Raw genomic sequence first — 24899 nt, 5'->3', positions numbered from 1 at the left:
TGGTTCTGGAGACAAGTAGTCTCCTTCAGGAAGGCTCCCCACAGCTCACCTGCCTGGCACAGTGGAGCGTGGTTCTGTGGGCCTCAAAGGTGGACCCCCCACCCCTTCACCCTGCCCCTCCCGTTGGTGGGGAGCTACCTGAAGGGGTTGCAGTGGAGAAGGACTGGGCATTGCAGAAGGCCTCAGGTGCTGGCCTGTGTCATAGGAGAATAAAACACAAATCTCTCATATGTGTCAAAGAGAAAAAAAGGAGCTGCGCCTCTGCCCTCTGGCATGGTATGGTTTGAGAGCCAAGTGGCCTGTGATGGAGGTGAGGGACCGTCATGTGTCAAGGTCCTGAGCCCTTGCAGTCTGGGGCGGGGGGAGACACAGGTTGGGGGCCCAGGCTCATGACTCCCATCAGGGCCCCTTATTCTCTTACCTGTTCCCAGAAGTCTTTGGGCCCTCCAGAGCCCCGCTGCCTGGTGGCTGCCCTCAAGGAGAGGGACTTTCTCAGTGTGGTCTCTGTGAAGGGAGGGGCACTGAGTTTCCCCCTCCCTTCCCCAGCCTTTGGACCTGACCAGGCTCTGGTCAGGGTTGGCAGGCTGCTGGGAAACTGAGTGCACTGAGGGAGCCCCTGGCCCCCAGAGAGGGAGTGAGGGAGGCCTCTTTTGCTGCTGTGTCTGTTCTTTCAGTACCCGACCCCCAAGGGCTGGGCTGGCCTGGAAAGCCACCTCCCATCTGCAGTGACCCTTGTTCTTAGGGCTCATGGTGCTCACCATGGAGGGAGTTGGAAGCCAGGCTCCAGCCACCCTCAGTGGGCCTGGGGGATCATTAGGCAAAAGGATAGAAAGTAACTCGTGCTGGGGTGATGTACATATGAGCTCCCCCTCTCTGAACACTTGGGAACTAATGGGGCATTTCAGGGTGAGAGGCAGGGTGTCTGATAAGGGCCCTGTAATCCCAAGGTAAAGGTTGTATCAGTGGGCCTCTCAGCACCTTCCTACCCTCTCTCCAGGCTCCGCCCTCCGGGGCTGTGGCTTTGCAGACTTCCTGTCCCTGGACTCCAAGGCTTCTCCCTGCCAACCCCACTCCAGATCTGGCCCAGGTAGCTGTGTGGACTTGGACAGGTCATTTTACTATTCTGTGCCTGTTCCCCTCATTGAGTTTTAGCTCTTAAAGAGAGCTCCTCCTCATCCCAGCCTGGGCCTAGCACCCACCCCAGGAGTTGTGGAAGACCTGTGACGGTGAACAGGAGCCTAGTGGAGCTGCAAGGCCCCATGCAGTACTTGGCTCTGCTCCTGTGTGTTCAGAGGAGGGGGCCCTACAGGTCATGTGTAGTGCAGGAAGGGGTCCTCAGGTTGGGTGGTACCCAGAAAGGCACTGGCTCCTTCCCTCTCCTCCTGTGGTCCCTACTGTCCCTCCTTTGGCCAGTAGGTTTCCTGTACCTAGAACTCACTTCTGTATTTTAGGGGCCACTTGTGATTTCAGAGGGCCCAAAGTTATACATATTGAAGGGAGGGATTTCCAGAGCACCAGAAACCCTGGCCCATGCTGGCCACCTTGCCACCTCCATCACCCTCCCCTGCGTCTCTGATGCCCTGTCTTCCCCTTCCCCGGGTCACAGGGTTGGCTGAGGGCACGAGGAGGCAGGGGCTCCTGAGGGAGGCAGGCTCACCTTACCGCATCTTTGCCGTCAGGAGGGAGGGCATGGGCTCAGGCTCCTCCCAGGGTCTTCCCATGACACCATGTAAGGGACCTGTAGACTCATCAGCTTCACAGCTGCCTTCCAGAAGTCTGGGACCCACAGCAGTGAGGGGCCGCCTTACCACCCAAGCCGAGTTCTGTGTTCTCGCCATCTGAGCCCTGGCCCACTGCCTTCCAGGGCATCTGGACAGTTTCCCCCTGGGGGGCGGCCCAGAACAAGTCTGTCTGGTATGGGAGACCCCGTCAGAGTCACGGGCGGGTGGATGGTATCAGCTGCTTGTACAGTGGAGGGAGGGTGGCCTGTCTGTTCTCTTTAGCGCTGTTGGCGATGGGAAGGGAGTTCTGCTCTGGTCTCCTGGCCAGGCCTGGTCAGGGCCGAACAGGGGTTTGAGTCCGGCGGGTCCGACCACGGTGCAGTTGGCTCATGGCTCCATGTGGCATGCCCTTGCCGAGGCCACCTCCCCCATCCCTGGACCCAGCTGTCACGTCCACCTCTAGGTGTCTCCCCTTCACAGGCTGTCCGGGCTCACCCCTCAGTAGCCCCCAAGGGTGGGCACCAGCAGCGTGGCAGCAGAGCATCCTCAAGAAGGCGCACTTCTGGCTGGGGGCGGGGCTGGGATCCCAGGTTCCTGCCTTCCGGGCCTGCTCACATCCACTCTTCTCATTTCCCGCCTTCCCAGGACTTCCTGACGGACCTGATGATGTCAGAGGTGGACCGCTGCGGGGACAACGAGCACCTTATCTTCCGGGAGAACACGCTGGCCACTAAGGCCATCGAGGAGTACCTCAAGCTGGTGGGCCAGAAGTACCTGCAGGATGCGCTAGGTAGGGAGGTTGCAGGCTAGCAGGCGGGCAGAGGGTGGCCTGCGCCCGCCAGTCCTTACTCCTCCCTGCCCTCCTGGCCCCAGGTGAGTTCATCAAAGCGCTATATGAGTCGGATGAGAACTGCGAAGTAGACCCAAGCAAGTGCTCGGCCGCCGACCTCCCTGAGCACCAGGGCAACCTCAAGATGTGCTGCGAGCTAGCCTTCTGCAAGATCATCAACTCCTACTGGTCAGTGCCGCCTGGGCCCCTGCCCCGTGTCTTGCCTCTTTTGTGTCAGGGTGCCCGCAGGGTGCTGGGCAAGGCCCTTTGGCTCCGTTCTCCGAGTTCTAAACGACAGAGCAGAGGTTTAACAAGGGCGCCAGTGGCCTAGCTGCAGCCTCACGTAGCTTCCAAGTGGTGGCTCTGGGATTAGAACCCCGCCCCCCCCCCCAGACCTGGCCCCCGTCCTGGTCCTTTGTGGGCTCTCCAGTGTAAAGGAGTGGCCCAGAATCTGTGCAGGACGTGGTGTGGAGAATCTGGACGTGGCAGTGCATCTGCAAATCTCTTAGCAGGCCCGTCCGTGTGCCGGCTGCTGTTGTGGGTGCTGGGGTTGCATCAGGGAGTGAGGCGGACAGGGCCCTGTTCAGGCACTCTCTTGGAGCAGGTGGATGGCTTCGTGCGAGACCTCTCAGCTGTCCACAGGGGTGCCGTCCCACCCCACCACCTGCCCCCCGCGCCATTCCTCACTCATCCCACAGCCCCACCACCTCATGCTGCCTCCCTTCCTGCTTTAAGGCCTTACGCCTGCCTCCCCTCAGTGGCCCCCCTCCATGGTATCAGACATGGTCGTCTCACCCCTCCTGGGTACCTCTGTCACAGCCCTGATCCTGTCAGAGTGGGATTGTGTCCAAATCTGTTTCCTGCATATACTTGGAACCCTGGGGCAGATGGATCCACCAGCTCAGGGCTGGACCTAGGAAGGCCCGGGAATGGCTTGCTGCTCCCGAAAGACAGGCAGCGATAGGCCTGCTAGGTGACTGATAGCCTTGGGCATGGAGCAGAGGGAATAGCCAGAGCCAGTAGAATGGATGTCCTCCTACCACGTCCCTCTGCCCCTGGGCTGCATAAGGTACTCACCTAGGGTCAGCCTGACCCCTCGAGCTGGGCCAGAAATGACCCCTGAACCTGGGGGTGGAGGCACAGTCCTGAACCCTTTGGGAACATACCTCCCACCCTTGGGCTGGACTGTGCTTTCACCCTCTGCCCCCCGTTCCCAGGGCAGACTGGGTGTGGGACACAGGGAAACATATCCGTGGATGATTTTCCCATTTCCTCTTTCTGGTATTTGTCAGAGGCCCAGAGGCACCTTTCTGTTCTGAACAAGGCCATCCACAGATGTCGTTGCTCCACAGCTCCCCCCTGCCTGGCATTTTGGGTCAGGCATTTTGAGGGCCAGGGCTAAAGGTCCTCCCTCCACTCCCCTGTCACCGTCTCTCTACCGCGCTCTTGCTGCTTCAGCCGCATTCACTGTAGAGAGCCTGCTGGGCAGGTGCTGGGCTTGTTGGGCAAAAGCCTCGTGAGTTGAACAAGGCTTCCTGCGGCCTTGAGATGGTTATGTGAACTTGGCAGGGTAGGCCCTATTCTTATTGTAAGGGTGAGGGAACTGAAGGTCAGGGAGGGCCAGGCACTTGCTCAGAACACCCTGAGCCAGTGATAGAGCCAGGCATAGAGTCCCTGGAGTGCTGGGGCCTGGTCTGTCCCAAGGTGGGAGGCCTGTCTTTTCAGGGTGAAAAGATAGGAAAACCACTTACAGATTGGCCAGTGGGGCCTGACTGAGGCAGGCTGTGGATGCCCAGCAGAGAGAGCCCCCAGCTGGGTGCTAGGAACCCTGCCTACCCCCACTGGCCCCCACTGGGTGGTGGGGGGCGGGTCACTCCCTCTGTTTCCCTTCCCGCCGAGAAAGTGGAGAGCTGGGTTCTCATCCTGTGATTAGGCTATTCCCATCTTGGTCGTTCTGAGCTCTGCTGAAGTCGTCCGGTTCCTGAATATGATGCAGGCAAAGGGAGTGAGTCTCAGCAGCAGTGATGGCATCCAGGGAGCACTGGTCGAGTCCAGTTGTGTTCACCTCACTCTCCCCAGAACCTCGTGCCTGGTGTTGGGAGGCCAAGGGTGAAGCTCCGGGGCAGGCTGGCCATTGGCATTGATTCCGCTTGGGACAGAGACCTGGCCTCTCTTGACCTGTGCCCCTCCCGCCTCGGCCCCTTTGTGGGGAGCCCACCACCCTGCCTGGAGCTCAGCTGTCCCTGCTCCTAACGCCAAGCCCTCCATTTGCCCTCGCCGCGCTCCCCGCAGCTGGCTAGCTCCCCCGCCCGATGACCGGCCCCCCGTTCTGTCCCCCCCAGTGTCTTCCCGCGGGAGCTGAAAGAGGTGTTTGCCTCATGGCGGCAGGAGTGCAGCAGCCGAGGCCGGCCCGACATCAGCGAGCGGCTCATCAGTGCCTCCCTGTTCCTGCGCTTCCTCTGCCCGGCCATCATGTCGCCCTCGCTCTTCAACCTGCTGCAGGAGTACCCCGACGACCGCACAGCCCGCACCCTCACCCTCATTGCCAAGGTCACCCAGAACCTGGCCAACTTCGCCAAGTGAGTGCCGGGCACCCCTCGGGCAGAGTCCGGGCGCCAGCTGGAGTGGTGGGGCCGGGCCGGGGGCGGGGGGGTGGGGACCTTTCAGCCCTGAAGTTGGGCGGCACGCAGGCCCCGCTTCTGGCCCTGTCATCCTCAGTTCTTCCCTTTCCCGTTGTTCAAAATAAAATCTCCACACCTCGTCCTCCTCCTACAAAAAGTACATGGCATTTGGGTACGTTTTCTTCATTTTCAAAGGTGAGAAGAGGAGATATTTTTTCCTTCTGCTTTTTTGAATTAACATTTTATCATAAGGATTATCCCGTGTACTTAACATTCATAAGCCTCATTTTGCAATGAATGATTAATATGCCTTCAAGGGAGAATGGCCCATATATCCTTAACCCGTCCCGCGTGGTTGGGCTCTCAGGTTGTTTCAGACTGTCCTTCTTTGATGCCGTGAAGGATGTCTTTGCTCATAAAGCACTTTAGTGTTCTCAGCTGTACCTTGGAGCGAGTGGGTGGAAATGGAAGGGCTCATTCACAGTGTGGACGGAGCCCTGCTGCAGGCCTCTCTGCGCTGGGCGCTGAGTCACATCTGGCCCCAGCCTCCCAGACCCACACTTCCGCAGAGAAGGAGATGTGGGATAAGCAGCAGAGCAGTGAGGGAGACACACAGGCCTCTTAGGAGGGCCCCAGGCTTGTCGTCCTGGGAGATGTGCCCCCTGCTGCGTGTCAGGACGAGGCGAGCAGAAGCAGAGGTGTGGCAGGCCCCGGGAGGGCCGTGTGCTGGCAGGATGAGGCACCCAGGCATTCCTGACTCATCACGCGCCAGGCCAGGAGGAGTGGGAGGCGAGATACAAGAGGTCAGCAGGGACCTGAAGTGCAGGTGGGGCAGGGGGGAGCCACTGGAGGGCTTGAAGCAAGAGGGAGGCTGGCTCTCATCTGTTCTGGGTCCTGAACCCAGTCAGCCTGAAAGCCAGGGGCACAGGGGCTGGAGGAAGCACAGCGAGCAGCTGAGAGACAGGGCCAAGAAGGTAGCCATGGTTCACTCCCACAAAAGGAACTGCAGGGGAAGTGTTGGGGGGCAAGGGGTGGCGATACAAGAGGCCGTGGCTGTGAGGCCGGGGGTTATTAGAAGATAAAGTCAGCAGGTCTCACCGGTGAGAAAGGAAGAAGCTGGAAGCCACCAGGCTTCTGGCTCAGCTGTCTGGGGACGGCAGTGTCCCCACTTAGGATAGGAAGCCTGGTGGTGGGGCATGGGTCTGGGGCGACAGACCTGACACCAGACTTGGCCAGGCCGAATACAGAGGAGGTGCCCATGGATGCGCATGTCTGAAAGCTCAGCAGAGAGACCTGCCAAACGTGAATCGGAAAGGCATCTGTGCACCAAGCCTTTGAAACTTGGAGGAAAAGAAGAAGGAGATTGACCAGCAGTGCATGAGGAATGAGGGCCACAGAGCATTCTAGGTCCTGTGAGGAAAGGTCCCGAAAAGGGTCTCTGGGCTTAGCCAGGAATGAGGGCCCCGAGTCGGAACGGACTCGTTGGCGGGGGCAGTGAGTGGCATGGGAGGCAGCTGCAGTGGACCAGGAGGGGTGGGAGTTGAGGCAGGGTACCTCAGAGAAGGGGGGCTCCAGGGCGGGGCCCCAGGGCACTTACCCTGTCCGCTTTCTGTCCAGGTTTGGCAGCAAGGAGGAGTACATGTCATTCATGAACCAGTTCCTGGAGCACGAGTGGACCAACATGCAACGCTTCCTGTTGGAGATCTCCAATCCCGAGACCATCTCCAACACGGCCGGCTTTGAGGGCTACATCGATCTGGGCCGTGAGCTCTCTAGTCTGCACTCGCTGCTCTGGGAGGCCGTCAGCCAGCTGGAGCAGGTGCCTGGCCCCATGGGGCTGCGGGGGGTCAGGGGCTGGGCCAGATGCTGCCACAGAGCTGGAGGGTGCTCCTCCAGACTAACTGTGGGGGTAAGCGTGTTCGCCCACCCAGGTGCTAGAGCCCAAGGTTCCAACCCAGGCCCTGTCAGCATGTACTGGGGGTCTCTGGGCCCCATTTCCTGGGTGGGGAGTGTCCCATTCACTTTCCAGCAGCTGCCACGGGAGCCCACTCTGCCCACTGGGGCTTTAGCTATGCCTCTGCACGCTCAGAATTGAGTGGACTGACTCCTGCATGAAGGTGTGCTCCCTGCTTGTGAGAAATGTGATCATCTTTAGCTGCGTCTCCAAAAATGTCCTTGCTTTAGGTTTTAAGGCCACTGGTGTGAAAAACGTATACTCTGAAGATGCTACACCTTCCCATGTCAGGCAGGAAGGTGCAGACCTTTCCAGAATTGCCCTTGACCATCAGTTGAAAATCTTACTCCCTAGCCACCTCTGACCCTGCTGCAGCCACCTGGCGTGCGCCCTCTGTGACCTGGGGTCCCACTGTCGCCCCTGCGGCCCCAGCCCACACAGTGAACAGGTTCTTGGCAGCAAGGGCCAGTCCTGCCAGGATCCACTTCCAGAATATCTGTTGCTTTCCAGGGCCTCAAGAGACCACCTGACAAAAGTAGTTACTGCCTAAACAGGGCTGGAAGACCTCCCTGCTCCTGTCCCATTCCCTAGAGGTGACTGCTCAGGGCACTCTGGTTGTGCAACTTTCTAGATGCCTCTGCTCGTGTGTGAAGTACCCACGCAGGCACAGAGCGCTTTTCCTCTTGTTCGTGGGAAAGTTTGGGCCTGCTCGCTATAGTCAGTCATACCGCACTGCCGCTGGGACCTTCTGACGGCCGCACGCTGTCCCGCACAGGAGCGCCTGGGCCCCTGCACTGTCGCTGGACACTCGGGTTCGGCCCAGCGCTTTGCTGCTGCAGTCCCTTCTGCTCGCGGTATCCATCGCCCTTTGGCTGCGACAGGTGCCGGAGGGGTCATGGCAGTGAGGCCGAGGCCCTCTCTTCCTCCACGGCTGCCAGCACAGGTTGCTCGAGCGGCCGCTGCCCGTGGAGTCCCTGTGCCGGCCTCCGACCGCTGCATCTGCGTGAGCAGGCGGAAGCTCGGGAGGTAGCAGCCGCCGTCACAGCTGATGCCGGTGCAGCAAGGATTTGAAATCGAGCTGTTTGCCTCTCAAGTCTGTGCCCTGTTGACTACATGAGTTTTCCCACTTCCTTTCTGCACAAAGTCCTGGAAGCCAGTGCATAAGCAGAGGGCCATCCCAGAAGCCTCTCGGATAGGGAGGTGTCACTGTGGCAGATCTGGGGTTCCACCTGGGCTCCCTTCTCTGGGGCACGGGGAGAGGACAAACTCAGGTCAAAGGCTTGGGCTAGGTCCCCATTTCTCCCTTTGGGCCTTGCACCCCTCCCCCACTCCCAGAACTAACTGAGAGGCTTGGGGAAAACGTTCATTTGCAGATTCCTGGCCTTCCCAGCTGCTTCCCAGACCTGCTTCATCTGACAGGTGGGGGAGGGTAGGGCCTGCCTTTTCAAGGGGTTCCTTGGCGATTTTGAACCACAGCAGCTGCAGTGCACTTGGCCTTCCCAAGTGGCCCCCACGGATCACACCTGCCTCTTGCTGTGTATTTGCAGAGCATTGTATCCAAACTGGGGCCCCTGCCTCGAATCCTGAGGGATGTCCACACAGCACTGAGCACCCCAGGCAGTGGGCAGCTCCCAGGGACCAACGACTTGGCCTCCACTCCTGGCTCTGGCAGTAGCAGCATCTCAGCCGGGCTGCAGAAGATGGTGATAGAGAATGATCTCTCTGGGTAAGACCTGCTAGGCGTACCGGGTGTTGTGGGGTACGTGTGCAGGCAAGGCGCAGCCTGTCTGCAGCCTCAGCTGGGGAGGAGGATGTCTACACAAATGTTTATAAAATAAGCTAGATGAGACTTGAAATGTGTTATGCAAACTGTAGGCAGTGAACCTTCATTTGGGAAAAATCAGGGAAGGCTTCTTGGAGGAGGTAGTGCCATAGTTTGGGCTTTTTAGGAAAAGTAACATTTCCATTGGTGGAAAAGGTCTTCTACATAGAGGAACTAGCACAAACAAAGACTTGGAGAAATACGCTTTGTTAAAGAACCATTTGGTCCCAAATACCTCTAGATTACCCGGGTGTGTGTTAAAAATACTTTCATGGTATTTCCTGGTTTGAATCAGAATCTCCAGAAGTAGCACTAAAGCATGTGTGTTTTCAGCAAGAGCTTGGGTGACTGACTGCAAGGCTCTCAAGTCTGGGAGCTCCAGAAACTAGGTATTGAGGTCCAGACTGCAGTCTGAGACCTCAGCCCCAAGGCATAGTGACCTGTAAATAAGCACCTAGTGTACAGGGAGGCAGAATGTTCTCAGATGTTAATGTCAAAATGAGGATATTCCTTTGAAAGACTTGGGTTTATAGTGAACCATTTCTGCCCCGCTCATGCAATCCCTCCCAGGGGCCGTTTGGGGCCAGCTAGTAAGGATGAGGCTGGGGCTGCAGAGTTGGGAGTTGAGTCTTGTTCTGAGGCATGTAAGCAGGCATGTAAGCAGGCAAGGGCATTGAGATCAAGAAGCAAGGGTGTGTGGTACACAGGACTGGAGGCCCAGGAGGAGGCCAGAGCTGCAGAGGCCTAGGTACCACTTCCCAGCTCCCTCTGAGTCTTGGGGGCCCATTCATACAACCTGCCAAGTGAAGCAAAGCAGTTCAGGTGGAAGACATACCTTGGTTAAGAGGTAGCCAGGCATCCCCTCCATCCCAGGCTATGCCAACTCCAGCTCCCCATTGTTGAACCCTCACCTGCTTAGAGCCCCGTTTAACCCCCACCCCCCACAACCTTCCCTCCAAAGCCCACCTGACCTACCACCACACTGTGCTTTCTAAGGAGCCAGCTTCCGGGGAGGGGCCAGGGAGAGGCTGCAAGACGGTGGCGGGGGGGGGGCACGGCCTGCCTCTGCAGGTGCAGACCCTCCCTGCCTGAGTCACACCTTTGGATCCTCCTCTGATCCCTTGTTTTTGCCAGGAACAGCAGCCCCCGCCTGCCAGTCAGACAAAGGTGGCAGCAGGAGGCTGGGCGGGGAGCGGGGGGTGGGGGGGGTTGGGGAGGCTTCACTAGGTCCCCACTCTGGTTGTCAGTCTGATGAGGAACAAGAGGGAAGAGGCTGCGGGAGCCCCTGTGGCTTTGAAGTCGGACCTTTGGATAGCAGAGAGCCACTGCGTTGTGGGTTTGGGTTTACCTAAGGGAAATTTTCCAGAACACTCCAGGCCGCAGCACCCAGTGTCCCAAGTGCAGCTGAGCCGGGGACGGGCGTGCCGGGCAGCCTGGCCTGGAACTAGCAACACCGGCCCCTGGAAGGGAGGTGCAGTGTAGGAGCTGCTGTCCTGGCCGCTTGGTCCCTGTGGTGGCTTCTGTGGGGGGGCGGGCGCTGCCAGGGCTGTGGTTTGGTGCTGCAGCCGGGCCACTGGTCCCAAGCCTGGCCCATTTCTGCAGCCCTCGCACCTCCTCTCCCCTGCCCTGCCTTCCCCCTCCCCCGCTGCAGCCCCGGCTCAGGCTCAGGCTGCCAGGCCCCTGCAGGTTGGCGGGGCTCTCGGTTTGGACCCGCCTTGGCCGCATTCACAGCTCTTCTCTTCCCCCTTCTTTCCCTGTGTGTGCTTGTCTCCCTGCAGTCTGATAGATTTCACCCGGTTACCGTCTCCAACCCCCGAAAACAAGGACTTGTTTTTTGTCACAAGGTCCTCCGGGGTCCAGCCCTCACCTGCCCGCAGCTCGAGTTACTCGGAAGCCAACGAGCCTGATCTTCAGATGGCCAATGGTGGCAAGAGCCTGTCTATGGTGGACCTCCAAGATGCCCGCACGCTGGACGGGGAGGCGGGCTCCCCGGCGGGCCCCGACACCCTCACTACCGATGGGCAGGCGCCGGCATCTCAGCTGGCAGCCGGGTGGCCGGCCCGGGCGGCCCCAGCGAGCCTGGCAGGGCTGGCCACGGTGCGGCGGGCGGGCCAGACCCCAACCACGCCGGGCACCTCCGAGGGCGCCCCCGGCCGGCCCCAGCTATTGGCGCCGCTCTCCTTCCAGAACCCCGTGTACCAGATGGCGGCTGGCCTGCCACTTTCGCCTCGTGGCCTTGGCGACTCGGGCTCCGAGGGCCACAGCTCCTTGAGCTCCCACAGCAACAGTGAGGAGCTGGCAGCTGCCGCCAAGCTGGGAAGTTTCAGCAGCACCGCTGAAGAGTTGGCGCGGCGGCCCGGGGAGCTGGCGCGGCGGCAGATGTCACTGACTGAGAAGGGCGGGCAGCCCACGGTGCCGAGGCAGAACAGTGCCGGCCCCCAGCGGAGGATCGACCAGCCACCGCCACCACCCCCACCGCCCCCTCCTGCGCCCCGTGGCCGGACGCCACCCACCCTGCTGAGCACCCTGCAGTACCCGCGGCCCTCGAGTGGAACCCTGGCATCGGCCTCGCCTGATTGGGCTGGCCCCGGAGCCCGGCTTCGGCAACCCTCATCTTCGTCCAAGGGTGACAGCCCGGAGCTGAAGCCTCGTGCGGTGCACAAGCAGGTCAGTGCTGCCGTCCCACGGCAGGCCGTGCTCTCGGGCCGCTGGGACATCATACCCCACCCATGGCGTGCTGCTCCTGGTCATTTCGCCTGTCCTCAGCTGCCATCCCATGCTGAACACGGCCGCACTTGGCCCCATCCCACCAGCCTGCCCCACACACCACCTCCCCTCTCCCCGCCAAGGCCCACTGGCCCCTGCCTGAATCCTTTGAACCAGGGACAGTGTGGCCTTAGGGTCTCTCTGCCAGTTCCCCCAGGGGCAGCTGGGGCCAGGGAGAAAGAGGGAGGGGTCTATCCATCTCTGATTCCAGGCCTGTGAAAGCCCCACCCAGGGTAGGAGTCGACCAGACCCCCAGCACCCCCACCTTCATGCTCTGAGCTGGCCTCCAGGGCTTTCGTGTCACCCTGGGGCCACACACAGTATGTGGGACAGATGTGCTCTGGGTTGAATGCCCACCTGCCTGGCCAAACTCACCTGGGTGGCAGAGAGGGGCACTCAGGCCACCTGGGCTCTTGACTCCGCCCAGGCTGCCATCCGGGAGTGGGAATTCCTGAGTTGGGGACTGTATCGGTAGTTGCCTGGCCAGCTGGAGGTCCCCTACCCTTGCCATGTCCCTGAGCCACTTGTCCCTGTGACTCACCTGGTGCCACCCCCCTGCCTCCCTCCAGCCCCTCACAGCTGTGTTTCATTGTAGGGCCCTTCACCTGTGAGCCCCAATGCCCTGGACCGCACGGCCGCTTGGCTCTTGACCATGAACGCGCAGTTGTTAGAAGACGAGGGCCTGGGCCCAGACCCCCCCCACAGGGATAGGCTAAGGAGTAAGGAGGAGCTCAGCCAAGCAGAAAAGGTAAAGCTGGACCCTGGCAGTTTGGGGCAGGGCGGGGCTGCCTGCCTGTGCCCGCTGGCAATGTTCTCTTCCCTTGAGCCCTGAATGAGGGATGCTGCTTGTTCCCTGCGTGTGGCCAGTCCCCCCTCAAGCCCTGGTCCCCCATGAGGACATCAGCCAGTGGCCTCTGGAAGAAGAGCAGCAAGAGGGATTTAGCTTAGAGCTGAGAATTCCTATACAGGCTGTACATGAGACTCACCTGGAAATTGTACTGAATCCAGACTCCTGGTACCTGCTCCTCAGACCTCTGGGAGGCCCCTTCCCCGAGGGACCTGGCCATCGAGCTTCTGCGAGGCCTTCCTTAAGGACTTGAGGACTGGGGGTGCCAAAGAGGCACATGGAGACCGTCATGGGGAGCTTCGTGCATGAGGAGGCAGAGAGGTGTGGGTCCCCGAGACAGCTGGGTGGGCCGCCCCCCACTATGTCCCCTACTCTGGGTTTGTGCCTGTCCAGAGCCTGACTCTTGCCCAGTTCCTGTCTCCACCAGGACATGAGAGAGAGCCAGGTGAGGGGTCCTACTGCTACTGAGAGGTTTTCTTGCCCCTAGGGGGGGAAATGGTTCTAAAATATCCGGATTCCACCCACCACACACATCTAGCATTTAGTGAGGCGGGGGGGGGGGGCAGGGGCTTCTGTCCTCCCAAATTCTCCCTGTTGTTATGGCAACTGCCCTGGATCCGTGGCTGGTTCTCATGTCCTCCTGTGGGCCAAAGCCCAGGAAGATGCAGGGCCCAGTGCAAGGCCCCTCAGAGTGGTACTTACCCCACTCCCCAGACGCCCTCGCCTCGGCCCTAGGAAAGCCTTAGCAGCCTCTCAGGCAAGGGCACGGAAGTCCGGGTGGCGGCTCTCCCTCGTCCTGGCCTAGGGCGAGGTTCGTGTCCATGCTGCATTCTGCCACCTTCCACCACCCCCTTAGTCCACCGCACCCACCTGCTTTCACCGTAATTATGTCAAGGGGACAAGGCAGGCTGGGGCGCAGTGCTCCAAGAGCCGTAGTGCGGTTGGGCCGAAAGTTGGGCCAGCCTTAGCTCCCTTTGTGAGCCTGGGGCTGGGCTCTGCACCTCTCGGGGACCCAGAGCCCCATTCGTGACTTGTAAGGACCACCCGAATGACTGCAGGGGTCAGGCTGCAGCTGGAGGGCCCTCTTTCCTTGCCAATCCATGGCTGAATGAGCTACCGCTTCTCTCGTCCTCTCTGCTACTAACCCTCACAAGGCACATCTGGGGGAGGCCTTGTTCTCTCGAGCCCCCTGGAAACCTGGCACTGCCTCTGTCAGGGAGGAGCCTCTCTACCCCGCTCTGGCCAGCTGAGCAAGACTTGGGATGGGCCAGGGCCCTCTCTCCCAGAGCCAAGCTCTCCTGTGGGTCCAGCTTTGCTTTAGGAGCTTAGCTTGGGGCTAAGGCTGGGCCTCTCCCCAGGCAGCTGGATTTGCTGCCTCCTAACCTTTGCTGAAGTGAGTTAGGCCTCCGTTGCCTCGGACTCCAGGAGAGGCTCTTCCTGCCTCCCCAGTTGTCACAGTACCCTGGCCCCCAACCCCTTGATTCTAGTGTCAACCCCACCTTACCTTTAACATCTCCCCTCCGCCCCCACTTCCCCATGCCACCGCCCTTGCTTCAGGGTCAAATAGAGGCTGGGAGGCTAGGCTCTCACTCCACTGGTTAGTCACTCTCCATGGGACTGGGCCACCTTGCCTTCTGGGCCTCAGTTTCCCCTCCTGTAGAGTCCCTACCTTTCAGGGTGCTATCAGATTTTAACATATCCAGGAGAGTTTTTAACATTTGTTTATTATAAAAAAGAGCTCAGTGCTCTCAGTTAAACCCTTACTTCTGAGATTTGGGTTTGAGTCTCCATTCCCTCATAGTTGTAAGGTCACGCTGCAGGGGTAGGAGGTTGGAGGGTAGAGAGCCCTGGACGGAGACAGGCTTGGCATCTCACCCTGGCCCTTCTGGCTGGGCTCTGAAGGCGTCTCCTCACTGTGTGAAGGTGAAGGTGGTGAAGACCCCTGGTACATTTCAAGCTGGGCTCCCTCCCCGCCCTGTGCTCCTGCTCTGGCTCACGAGGCTGTGCTCTCTGTCCTGGGTGCCGTGCCCGTGGCATGCTGCCCTCCCGGCAGGACCTGGCAGTGCTGCAGGACAAGTTGCGAATCTCTACCAAGAAGCTGGAGGAGTATGAGACCCTGTTCAAGTGCCAGGAGGAAACGACACAGAAGCTGGTGCTGGAGTACCAGGCCCGGCTGGAGGAGGGTGAGGAGCGGCTGCGGCGGCAGCAGGAGGACAAGGACATCCAGATGAAGGGCATCATCAGCAGGTGCGGCAGCCTCTTCCTGCCCTGGGCCGCTTCTGGCCCCCCTCCACCCACCCAGCCCGCATATGCACACAGCAGGCAGACCGCCCTCCTGATCAGCTGCAGGGGAGCCAAGAGTGGAAGGAGGGAGGAGGAGAGTGTGCCAGGCAGCGGAGACAGTGTGGCCCAGGCCTGGAGGTGGGAGGCAGCCTGGAGCGTGGGGAGCCCTACTCGGTGTGGTGTGTATTGATGGTAGAATGCAAGGTTGGGCCCGGCAGAAGCAAGGTTAGTGAAGGCCAGCTCACACAGGGCCTGTGACCCCTGTAAGGAGTCCTGTTTTCTTGGTCAGCGCTCTAAGGGGAGGTAGGATTGGAGGTGCCAGGCAACACAGTGAGGACCCAATTCAGGGCAGGAAAAGTAGGGATAAGTCAATTACACTCAGTGGGTGAAGGAGAAGGAGGCAGAATAACCCCCAGATTTCTACCAAGAGCATCTGGGTGTCTTGGTCCCGGTTGCCGAGAGGAGGATCTTGGGGAGCTCAGCCCAGCCATGCTGGGACAGATCCCACGTTTGGGATCCGTTGAGTTTTGAGGTGCCTGTGAGTTATCCAGGAAAGATTTCCAGAGGACCGTTGGCTTTGATGCTGACTCTCATCTCTGTTGACGGCTTGGGTATCACATGCTGTGGTGATTTTCTCTCTCTCGTTCTGTCTCCACCCGTGGGCAGGGTGGGTACACCCTCATGCATGTCTGTAGGCAGGGAGTACAGTGAAGGGGTAGCATCCTGGCCGTCCCCAGCGCCCCAGCTGGGAAGTTCACTTCTTCACGACAGCAATAGCAGGCAGAAGAGGACGCAGTGTGGGTTTTGCAGCTTGTTTGCACGGCACAAGAATCTGTCATCCGGACAGGTGTAGCAGGTGTGCCACAGCCAGGAAATTTCCCCACCTAGCCTCATGCTTCATCCACTACAGAAACCCTTTCCAGGTTCTTCCTCTTTAGGCTACCTGTTTCTCTGTCCTAATTATTGTCTGCTTCGCTTACCTGTGGGTTTGTTCATTGTAAAACGGTTAGCATGAGCAGAGGGCCTATAACTGGGGTGACTGGAAATCCACTGTTCACTTGACTGCCGGCTCTGTTCTCGGCTCACTAATGCTTCTCAAACTAACCACCACCTTCTCGTTGTGCCTCTTCTCTGAAGGGTGTGTGCTCTCTGAATTCAGGGGCTTACTTAACACGTTAATTTCTACTAACCCATCCCGCTGTATTTCCTCCTTAATGGAAACGTCAGTTTTCAATTTGGTTGATAGCATGATTTGAATCCTTCTATGTTATTACTAGTTTTTCTATCTCCTTGTTTACTGTTCTATTAGTTATTGAGAAAAGGGTATTGAAGTGTTTAATTGTAATTATGGATTTGTGTATTTCTCTTCTTTTTTCTATTGTTTCTGCTTTATGTACACTGAAACTATGCATCCACATCTAGGAGTTATGTGCTGGTGATGAACTAACATCTTTCTTGTTATGAAGTCACCTTCTTTATCCCTCATAATATTCTTTGCTCTGAAATCTGCTTTGTTTGGTGTTGATTATAGGTATCCCAACTTTATTTGGATCCGTATTAGCCAGGTATATCCTTTCTTATCCTTACGCTTTTAACCTATTTGTGTCTTTCTATATAAATGAGTTTTTTTATAGACACCTTATTGTCTGTTCTTGCTTTTTATCTAATCTGGCAGTTCCTGGAGTATTTAGACCATTTACATTTAATGTAATTATCAATATAATTATGTTTAAATCTCTTAATGTTGCTACTGTTTTCTGTTTGTACCATCTGTTCTGTTCCCTTTTCTCCTGCACTCTTGGATTGAGCATTTTTATGATTGCATTTTATCTTTCTTACTGGCTTATTAGCTATATCTCTGTTGTCACCATCTAGGGCAAGAGTTGGAAACTTGCCGTAAAGGGGCAGATAATAAATATTTTAGGCTTTGCAGACCATATGGCCTCTGTAAGTGTTCAACTTTGCTGTTTTAGCAGAACTATGTGTGTGGTGTGGCTATTTACAAAAACAGGCAGTGGGCCAGTGGGGCCCTCACTGTCAGGCTATAATAGTAGGGATTCTGTCATTACTTTTGTTCTTTTGGTCTTTATTCTCTGGCTGTTTTTAAGATTTTTTTTTTATCATTGATTTGATAATTTGATTATGATGATCCTTGACATGGTTTTCTTCATGTTTCTTGGGTTTAAGCTCTTGGATCTATAGGTATGCTGTCCTGCCTACCCAGTCTCTTTTCTGGGAATCCCATCCCACATATGTTAGGCTGCTTTATATTGTCCCACGTTGCACTGATGCTCTGTTGTGTCCTTTTTTTTTTTTTTTTTTACTTTTTTTCCCTTGTTGTATCTTAGATAATTTCTGTTCCTATGTCTGCAAGATTAATAATCATTTTTTCTTCAGTGTCTAATGTGCTGTTAATCCTACCCAGTATTTTTTTATTTCATTTCAGATACTGTGTTTTTCACCTTCAGACTTTCAGCTTGGTTTAAATTCTGTCCATTTCTCTTCTCATCATGCTTATGCTTTCCTCTGTATTTTCTCAAACATGTGGAAATACATTTACAGTAGTTGTTTCGGTGTCTACGAATCCTGTCATCTGTGACATTTCTGAGTCTGTTTTTATTAATTTTCTTCCTGGTTATTGGTTCTATTTTTCTACTTATGTTTGGTGATTTTTGGTTGGATGCCAGACATTGTGACTTTTATGTAGGTGTGGGATGCTTTGTGTTCTTTTAAATATTTTTGAGGCTTTGTTCTGGGATGCAGTGAGGTTATTTGGAATGAGTTTGCTTCCTTGGAGGCTTACATTTGAGCTTTGTTGGGGAGGGTCTGGACAGCCTTTAATCTAGCCTAACCTGGCCCCACTGCTGAGGCAATTTCCTTCTGGGATTCTGCTTTATGTTCCTGTGTTAGTATGTCTTTCCACTCTGCCAGGTAGGAGTATGCACTCTCCCTGGGGTGGTTTTGTTCTAATGTTTCAGTGGTTCCTACCCCAGCCTGGCTGTGTTCTCACAGGTCTGCAGACCCGTCCCCAGCCAGAGACTCAAAGGGAACTCTCAGGAAATACGTGGCCTTGTCCCTGTGTCTTCCCCTTCTCGAGCACCACTTCCCTGGGTCTCCTCAACGCCGAGACATTACTTTCCTTCTTCTCTTTGGCCTGGACACTCCAGGCAGTGAGCGGAGCTCGGCTCATGTGTTTCCTTTTCTTAGGACACACTTCCTATTGTTCAGTGTCAGGAAACTGTTTTTTCATGTGTTTCATTTGGTTTTCTAGTTTCTTATTGTCGCTGTTTGATGGCAGGAGGGTAAATCCGGTCCCTGTTTTCCCACCAACCGGAAGCACAAGTCTCTATCCCCTAGTGTAATTTCCCTTCAGATTGACACCATCCAGTGCCCCTCTGCTCCCCGGTCCTCCCTCCCTGCTTCTTACAGGCTTTACTCAATGTCTGATCTTCCTGTGACAAGGAACAACCCCCCCTTGGCATGGCCCCTCACCCCTTCCTCCTGATCAGTGCTCCCTGACTGCTGATCCCATTGACTTCTCACAAGGGCCCTGTGGGTCCCTGCCCCAGCACCGTTGACCTCCCTGTGCACCTTCTGTGTCAGGTGCTCGGTGCCCACCCAGGGGTTAGGGGACTGCCCTGCTGGCCTGGAGAAGTTGTACAGGTGGCGATGGGCATGAAGCCTTGGGAGCCGGCAAGCTTGTCTGAGAAGAGTGTGGGGAGCAAGAACAACGGGCTGGGACAGACCCCTGCAGAGCCCTGACATGCTGGGGGCAGGCAGGACAGGCATCTGCAGAGCAGTGGCCTGACAGCTAGGAGGCAAACCCAGAGAGTGTGGGGTCCAGAAACTCATGGAAGAGCATCAGAAGGTGGGTGTGAGCCACTATGATTGACAGGTTCATGAGGGACCTGCAAGGTGAGGCCAGGAGGGGTTTCAGGGAAGGAGCAGCTGGTGACAGACACCACACATGCCTTAGCTCTGAGCTTCTGCAGACAGTGTTCTTCTAGTCTTCCCTACTCATTACCGACCTTCAGACCTTGCTTGTACCCCACCCCACCCTCCAGGACAGTTACCTGCTTCCTGTTCTCTGTTCCCATGGCCTCCAGGCCTCCCATGCAGGGCATGGCCACTGTCTGCCAATCTGTATCCCTGCTGCCTTGTAACTTTTTGCGAGTTGGAGATCTCTACTTTATTCATCCCGCTACGTCAGCTGCTAGGCACGTCTTGGCATAGACTTGCTGAATGCCGAGTGGGTGGAGAAAGCCCTAGAGCCCTGCAGGGTTTTCGTCCTCCTACCCATGCCACGGGATCTTCTGACATTATACCCCCTGCCTTGCTCTGGGAGGCGGTGAAGATCTAACCCCCACCCCTGCCCACCTTGGCTCCTGGAAGAACATCGGGAAATGGGCAGCTCCAAGGGCTTCTGGGGGATTTGGGAACAGAGTCAGGGGCAGGTGAAGTATAAGGAAGGAGCAGACCCATCTCATGTCAGTTTGGAGGCCAGCTGGAGGGGCTTTCCTAGTAGGTGCCCTCCGTGTAGGTGTGATGGCTTCTTCCCGCAGGGACCCACCCCACCTCCTTAGCTGCCCCCTCAAGTGCCAGCTTGACTGTCCTTGTGTCTGGTCACAGGTTGATGTCAGTGGAGGAGGAGCTGAAGAAGGACCACGCTGAGATGCAAGCAGCTGTAGACTCCAAACAGAAGATCATTGATGCCCAGGTGGGTTCTCGCCCTTTGCTCAGCCATAGGTGTTAAAGGACCTGGGGTAAGGAGGGGGTGACTGACAACGCTACATTCTCAGTCATAACCCCACTATAAAAGCTGAGGAATAGGAGGCCAGGATCTCTGATCCAAGAAGTCAGGCTTGGAGGTCTCAGTGGACCACAAGCTCACTGGGACAGGCTGTGAAAGGGGCGGGACAGCTCCTTCCCTACTGGGGCAACTTGGTGAGTACTGCCTTTCACCAAGGGTACTGACCAAAGTGTGGAAGCTTTTGGGAGGGGAATGGGGATGGCTTGGGGTGACAGCAGGCTGGGCAGACGGAGCAGGGGGGCTCTTGTTCAGAGCTGTGGCTTCCCGGCTGCATTGAGAGAGGAAGCACATAAGAGACTCTGGCCTCCACTCTCCTTCCCTGCACTCCTTTCCTCTCACTCACCCGGCAATAGGGCCAGGCCTTGCTCAGATTATAAACGTAAAAACAGCACGGAGCAGCCAGGAGCCGTGATCTCCGTGTCATGCGCGCGCGGGCGAGGACACAAACCCTCGGGGCTCAGCGGCTGATGGGCGACACCGCTAGGGCTGCTCTGACTGGGGAGAAGCAGTGATGGGAGAGACGTAGGAAGGCAGGCGCAGGGTCTCGGGCCATGGCACTGAGGCCACCTGCCCCGCAGCCTCCTGCCCGGCCCGCCCGCGGCCCCGTCACCTCGGCACCTTTCCGGCCCCTTGCACGCTGTGGACTCCCAGTCCTCCCCACGTGTCCTCCCAGCACCGCTGATGGGCGCACACAGCCCCGGGGAGACCCCTGTCCCGGTACGGTCCCCCTGTGGCCCCAGCTAATGCCCTCTTTGCCCCCAGGAGAAGCGCATCGCCTCACTGGACGCCGCCAATGCCCGCCTCATGAGCGCCCTGACGCAGCTGAAAGAGAGGTACAGCATGCAAGCCCGTAACGGCGTCTCCCCCACCAACCCCACCAAATTGCAGATTACTGAGAACGGCGAGTTCCGAAACAGCAGCCATTGTTAACCTGCCCAAGGAGGGAGGACCGTGGCGGCTCGGGGCCAGCCTCAGCCTGGGGAGCCCCAGCGCGGGGGCGGGAGGCCCAGGCCCCCCCCTTCCCTCCACCTGCGGTCCAGGAGGTGCCACGGAGGGAGCCTCGACAGACTGACGCAGCGTGGGCCCGCTCCCCTCTCTTCTGGCCCGAGAAGCGAGTTCGGTGCAGGCCAAAGAGACTGCAGGCTGGGGGGTGGGACGGCCTGGGGCAAGCAGGGGGCCTGCCAAAATATGTCTCTGCTGGTTATTGAATTTGGTGTGTATCACCTTTCTTTCTTGACCTGGCCAAATGCATGTACCCCCTACACCCTCCCTAGGGAGGGAGCACCTGCAGAGGTGGAGGATTGAAGTGGTGGGGGCCCAGGCGCCTGCCCTGGGGGACTTGCCCCTTGGTTCCAGGGGCTGATCGGTCGATTGGCAGGCAGGGAGAGGGTGGGAAGGATGGAGCCGTTGGAGTTCCTGTCCCCCGCAGGGCTCCACCCTGAGCACCTGCCACTGCATGCGCCCTGTCCGGGGACCCTTCCTGGCTGTGAGGAACCGAGGATTCCCCCCTGTACCTGCCCCCAGACTCCCCGTCCCCCCTTCCTTATTTGTGTTGCCAAACAGACCCAGTGAGGATCCTGGCTCGCTCTTCTGGGCCCTTGTCTCTGTGGGGAGGATCCAGAGCCTCCCTCACTTGCCACCTGGGCCCAACCTGACACTCCGGGGCTCCCCAAAGCCAAAGATCTGGGCAGAGTGGGCCCAGATGCCTCTGTGCCTGGTACCCGCCCTTCTCCTGGGGCCGGCGCACCGGGATGCAGTGGCCCTTCAGGGAGTGGCCAGCGGTTCTCACCCTGAGAGAATGGCTGATCTTCCCTGATGGATGGTGAAAAGAAAGTCTGATGCCAGTAGGCCCTGAGAAGGTGGATAACTGTGATTTTTTTTCCTTTCACAGTATGCATTAGAAACAAAAGCCCGCTTGCTCGCTTGCTGGAACACAGGGGCCTTTTAAATTGAGCGTGCGCACTGCATGGGAAATAGCGGCCCTGGAGGATGTTAGACTTGCTCCCTCTCCAAGACAGCAGCAGCCTGCACCAGGCCCCGTGTGTGCGGCCGGCCTCCTCCTCACCCTTCCCGGGCCCCCCGGCCGAGGACCCAGGCGCTGCAGACAGGAGAGGGGCACGGCTGGGGCTGGTTTTCCCCAGCTCTAGGCTGTTCTGTGGCTTCTCAGCCCTCCCTGCTCCCCCCCTCCCCCCCGCCTTGCGGGACGTAGGTGGGCAGGAGCTTGGGTCTGTCTCGGCCCTTCCCTGTTCCCACCCCCAGCCCTGGTAATCTCGGGCGGGAGCTGGGCGTTTGCCCCACAGCAGCAGCAGAGCCAGGGCCGCAGAGCCGGGGCTGGGCGATTCGCGGGAGCCGCCCCCTCTGCCTCAGCCTCAGGAAGCTGAGGAGACCCTTGGAAAGAGCACTGAGCCCTTCCCGCCCCTGGGGCTGGAGGCCTGCTGCTGCCAGGGGCCCAGGTCACCACAGAGCCCACCGGGTCGGGGAGTGTGGGGAGGGTGGCCCAGACCACACAGCACCCTGTCCTGGCCCATGTCCTGGGAGGGGGCTCTTAGATGCAGCCTGCAGTTCAGTTAGGCCAGAGATTGGCCGGTGAGGAGAGGGCAGGCCCCCGAGGGTCATAGACCTCAGGAAGGAAGGCCGTGGGGGCTGTGGCCCTGCCCCCACTCGTGGCCACACAGGCAGGGCCCGGCCCCCAGTGACATACTGTGGTTCGGTCTCCTCCCCTCCTCCCCCCCACCCCTCTCCCACTGATGCCTCGATGCCTCGTAGAGCAACCTCGGACTGAGCGCCTCTTAGCAATACGGGGGAGGTTCCCAGGGCCCCGGGGCCCGGACAGCAGGGTGCAGGAGGCCAGCGCAGGTCTGGTGCTGGCGGCCCTTGGCGTGGGTTGTGAGCTCTCAGGCCGAGAGCCTTACTTACTTAGTGCAAAAACTGTAAAAGTGTACAGACTCTTCACAGATTTTTATCTGAATTGCAAGTCTGACAATTTTTGTAAATGTTCTTGGTGTTCAACTTAATGTAACTATTTCACCTAATGGTTGTACATAGTCCTTTAGTCCTGGTGCTGCCGAGGGCTGCCCGGGACCGCTGCTCTCCAATGGTGTGTATTTTATTTTTTAATCTAGAGAACAGTATTGGGCAGGAGGAAGAGGTTTGGGATTTGGGTGTTGGGGTTTTTCCGTACCCATGGCATGTAGTTGCTGGCTTTGCAGCGTGCGGTCTGGGTGGGGTGCTGGGGACCTGCGCCCTGACCAGACCAGCAGAGGGGCTCCTGTCCCGGCCACGCAGAAGCTGCGTCCCAGTGTTGGGCCAGTTTGCCACAGGGCCAGAGGGAGGAGGAGTGAGGGAAGGCAGGCCCTCCTCTGGGAAGATAAGGCCCCAGGTCCCCAGGGCCCCAGGCCCAGAGTCTGCCAGAGACAGCTCTCCCCGCTGCCAACACAGAGAGGCCTGACTTTTTTGCTTAACTTGTATGTTTAGGGTGAAGGAAACTGCCAAACTTCCTATGAGTGAAGACTTTTTTCCGACTGCCCAGAAAGGGGGGTGGGGAACCAAGGCCAGAGCTCCACACACCGCCCCCCCCCTCCCATGGAGCATCTGCCCCCGGGGTACGCCTCTCTCCCTGCCGCCCGCCCATCCGCGGAAGGCAGGCTGTCCAGGGAAACAGCCCCTCTTTTCTACACCTTTGGCCCCAAAGCCGCCCCCAGCCCCACACCACCTCCTCGCTCCCCCTTTTGTAAGTATGTGAAAAAGAAAAAAATGCAAACGTTGGGAGTCTTGGCTGGAGCTCCTCCTTCCAGCTGTGACTTTTAACTATGTAATAATGTACAGAGAAAGTTGTTGGTGTTCTAAGACTGTGTGGCTGTGCAATTTCTGTACATTTGCAATTAGAAATATTAAAGATTTATTTAGCTATTTTAAGCCTGACTCGCCTCCATTCAGCTGTGTCTCAGGAGATTTTCCAGGGGCGACTCTTGCGTTGTGGGCCTATATTGTCCTTCACCAAGGGGCAGCAACACGGAGTTCACCCTGGTGGTACTTGTGGACAGGGGAGACCCCTAGAACGGGGGTAGTGGTGGTCTCGGCTTACTGAGGGACCTGAGACTGTCTCCTCTAGCAGGTTGGGGTCTCTCCGCTTAGAGAGTGGAGCAGTGCCTTCTTCAGGGCCCTTCCTGGGCTCCGATAAGCTCCGAAGGGAGTCCTTTGCTTGTTCCCCAGCCCCAGGGGGATGGTGTGGCCCCTGCACTTCCTGCAGCAGACACCATCTCCTGCCAGGCTCTATGTCAGACGCCTTCTCTAGGGTAGGGGCGAGAGTTTGGTCCATGTCACCAGCAGGTCAAGGCTGAGCTGGCTAAACGAAATTTCGAATGCCTGGAAGGCCCCAATTCATGGGGCTCTCACGAGCCAGACCCGTTTGCAAGGCCCCACTCAGGGCCTCTGAAACAAAGCAGCCCCCAAACCCCTTCGGCTGCACCCGTGCACGGGGGCCGATTCAGCAGGAGCCAGGCAGGGGTCAGCGCCATCCTGTTTACCCAAGGCTGAGAGGGGGCATGTGCAGGCCCCAGTCCGGCCCCTCGGAGGGGACACAGGTAACAGGGTCCCGGCTACGATGGGGGCAGTGATGTGTCGGCGGGTCCCCCGTGGAGACCACGGCCTGTCACCGGCACAGGTCCCTGGCTATCCAGCGTTCCCAGAGAGAATGGCTGGCGCCCTAGCCTCACCCTTGCTGCCGTCATCATTCCTAAAACTGCAGCCCCGCGGCTCTTTCCCACGGCACCGGGGCTGCTCACCTGCTCCGCTCACCTGCCCCGGGCTGGGTTTTCTTCTCTCCCCTTCAGCCAACCTTAAGGCGTGCTGCCTAGGGGACCCCGTCTCCACCTCCTCGCCCCCGTTCTTCTCCAGGCCAGTATCACCCGTCTCCCCTCCCACACCTCTGCCACCTCGTTGCCAGACCCGTGGGCCCCCTTAGAGCTTCTGTACCTCTGTCCTTGTCCCTCAAGATCGAGCACCGCCATTCCTCTGCTGGGCAGCACCACTTAAACACCATAGGATGCCAGGAAGTGGCTATGGATGAGGCACAGGCCATGTTGACAGAGGGCATCTGTAACAAACGTACAAAAGCCGTGAACCTCCATGTCTGCATTAAGTAGCATCAAATAGAAAGCAAAAACTGGAAATACAAAGGAAAAAATCAACAGAAGGACAATTACCTTTGAGACTAACACACCACTGCTGTTAGTTTATTACAGATC

General features: G+C 57.8%; 1 protein-coding gene across 13 annotated transcripts in view; it reads left to right on the top strand.

The window, feature by feature from the left end:
• The window catches only part of DAB2IP (DAB2 interacting protein), a 188712-nt gene extending 165148 nt beyond the window's left edge, over window positions 1-23564 (top strand). For 10 of the 13 annotated variants that reach the window (XM_073905801.1, XM_073905798.1, XM_073905804.1 and 7 more), the window contains 10 exons: window positions 2367-2511; window positions 2595-2739; window positions 4893-5129; window positions 6789-6990; window positions 8673-8851; window positions 10726-11614; window positions 12309-12461; window positions 14614-14807; window positions 19473-19560; window positions 20416-23564. In XM_073905801.1, coding sequence (XP_073761902.1) covers window positions 2367-2511; window positions 2595-2739; window positions 4893-5129; window positions 6789-6990; window positions 8673-8851; window positions 10726-11614; window positions 12309-12461; window positions 14614-14807; window positions 19473-19560; window positions 20416-20583 — 2400 coding nt within the window. In that variant the 3' untranslated portion in view covers window positions 20584-23564. The remainder of the gene's footprint in view (window positions 1-2366; window positions 2512-2594; window positions 2740-4892; window positions 5130-6788; window positions 6991-8672; window positions 8852-10725; window positions 11615-12308; window positions 12462-14613; window positions 14808-19472; window positions 19561-20415) is intronic. The other 3 variants (XM_073905796.1, XM_073905795.1, XM_073905800.1) reach the window with 3 other exon arrangements.
• Window positions 23565-24899: the final 1335 nt, after the last annotated feature.

Source organism: Callorhinus ursinus, unplaced genomic scaffold (assembly GCF_003265705.2).
Source record: "Callorhinus ursinus isolate GAN/ISIS: 27379988/994484 unplaced genomic scaffold, GSC_fseal_2.0 scaffold24, whole genome shotgun sequence".
Lineage (NCBI taxonomy): Eukaryota > Metazoa > Chordata > Mammalia > Carnivora > Otariidae > Callorhinus > Callorhinus ursinus.
Note: the sequence above shows the minus strand (reverse complement) of the source record. Positions and strands in the feature narration are given on the sequence as shown.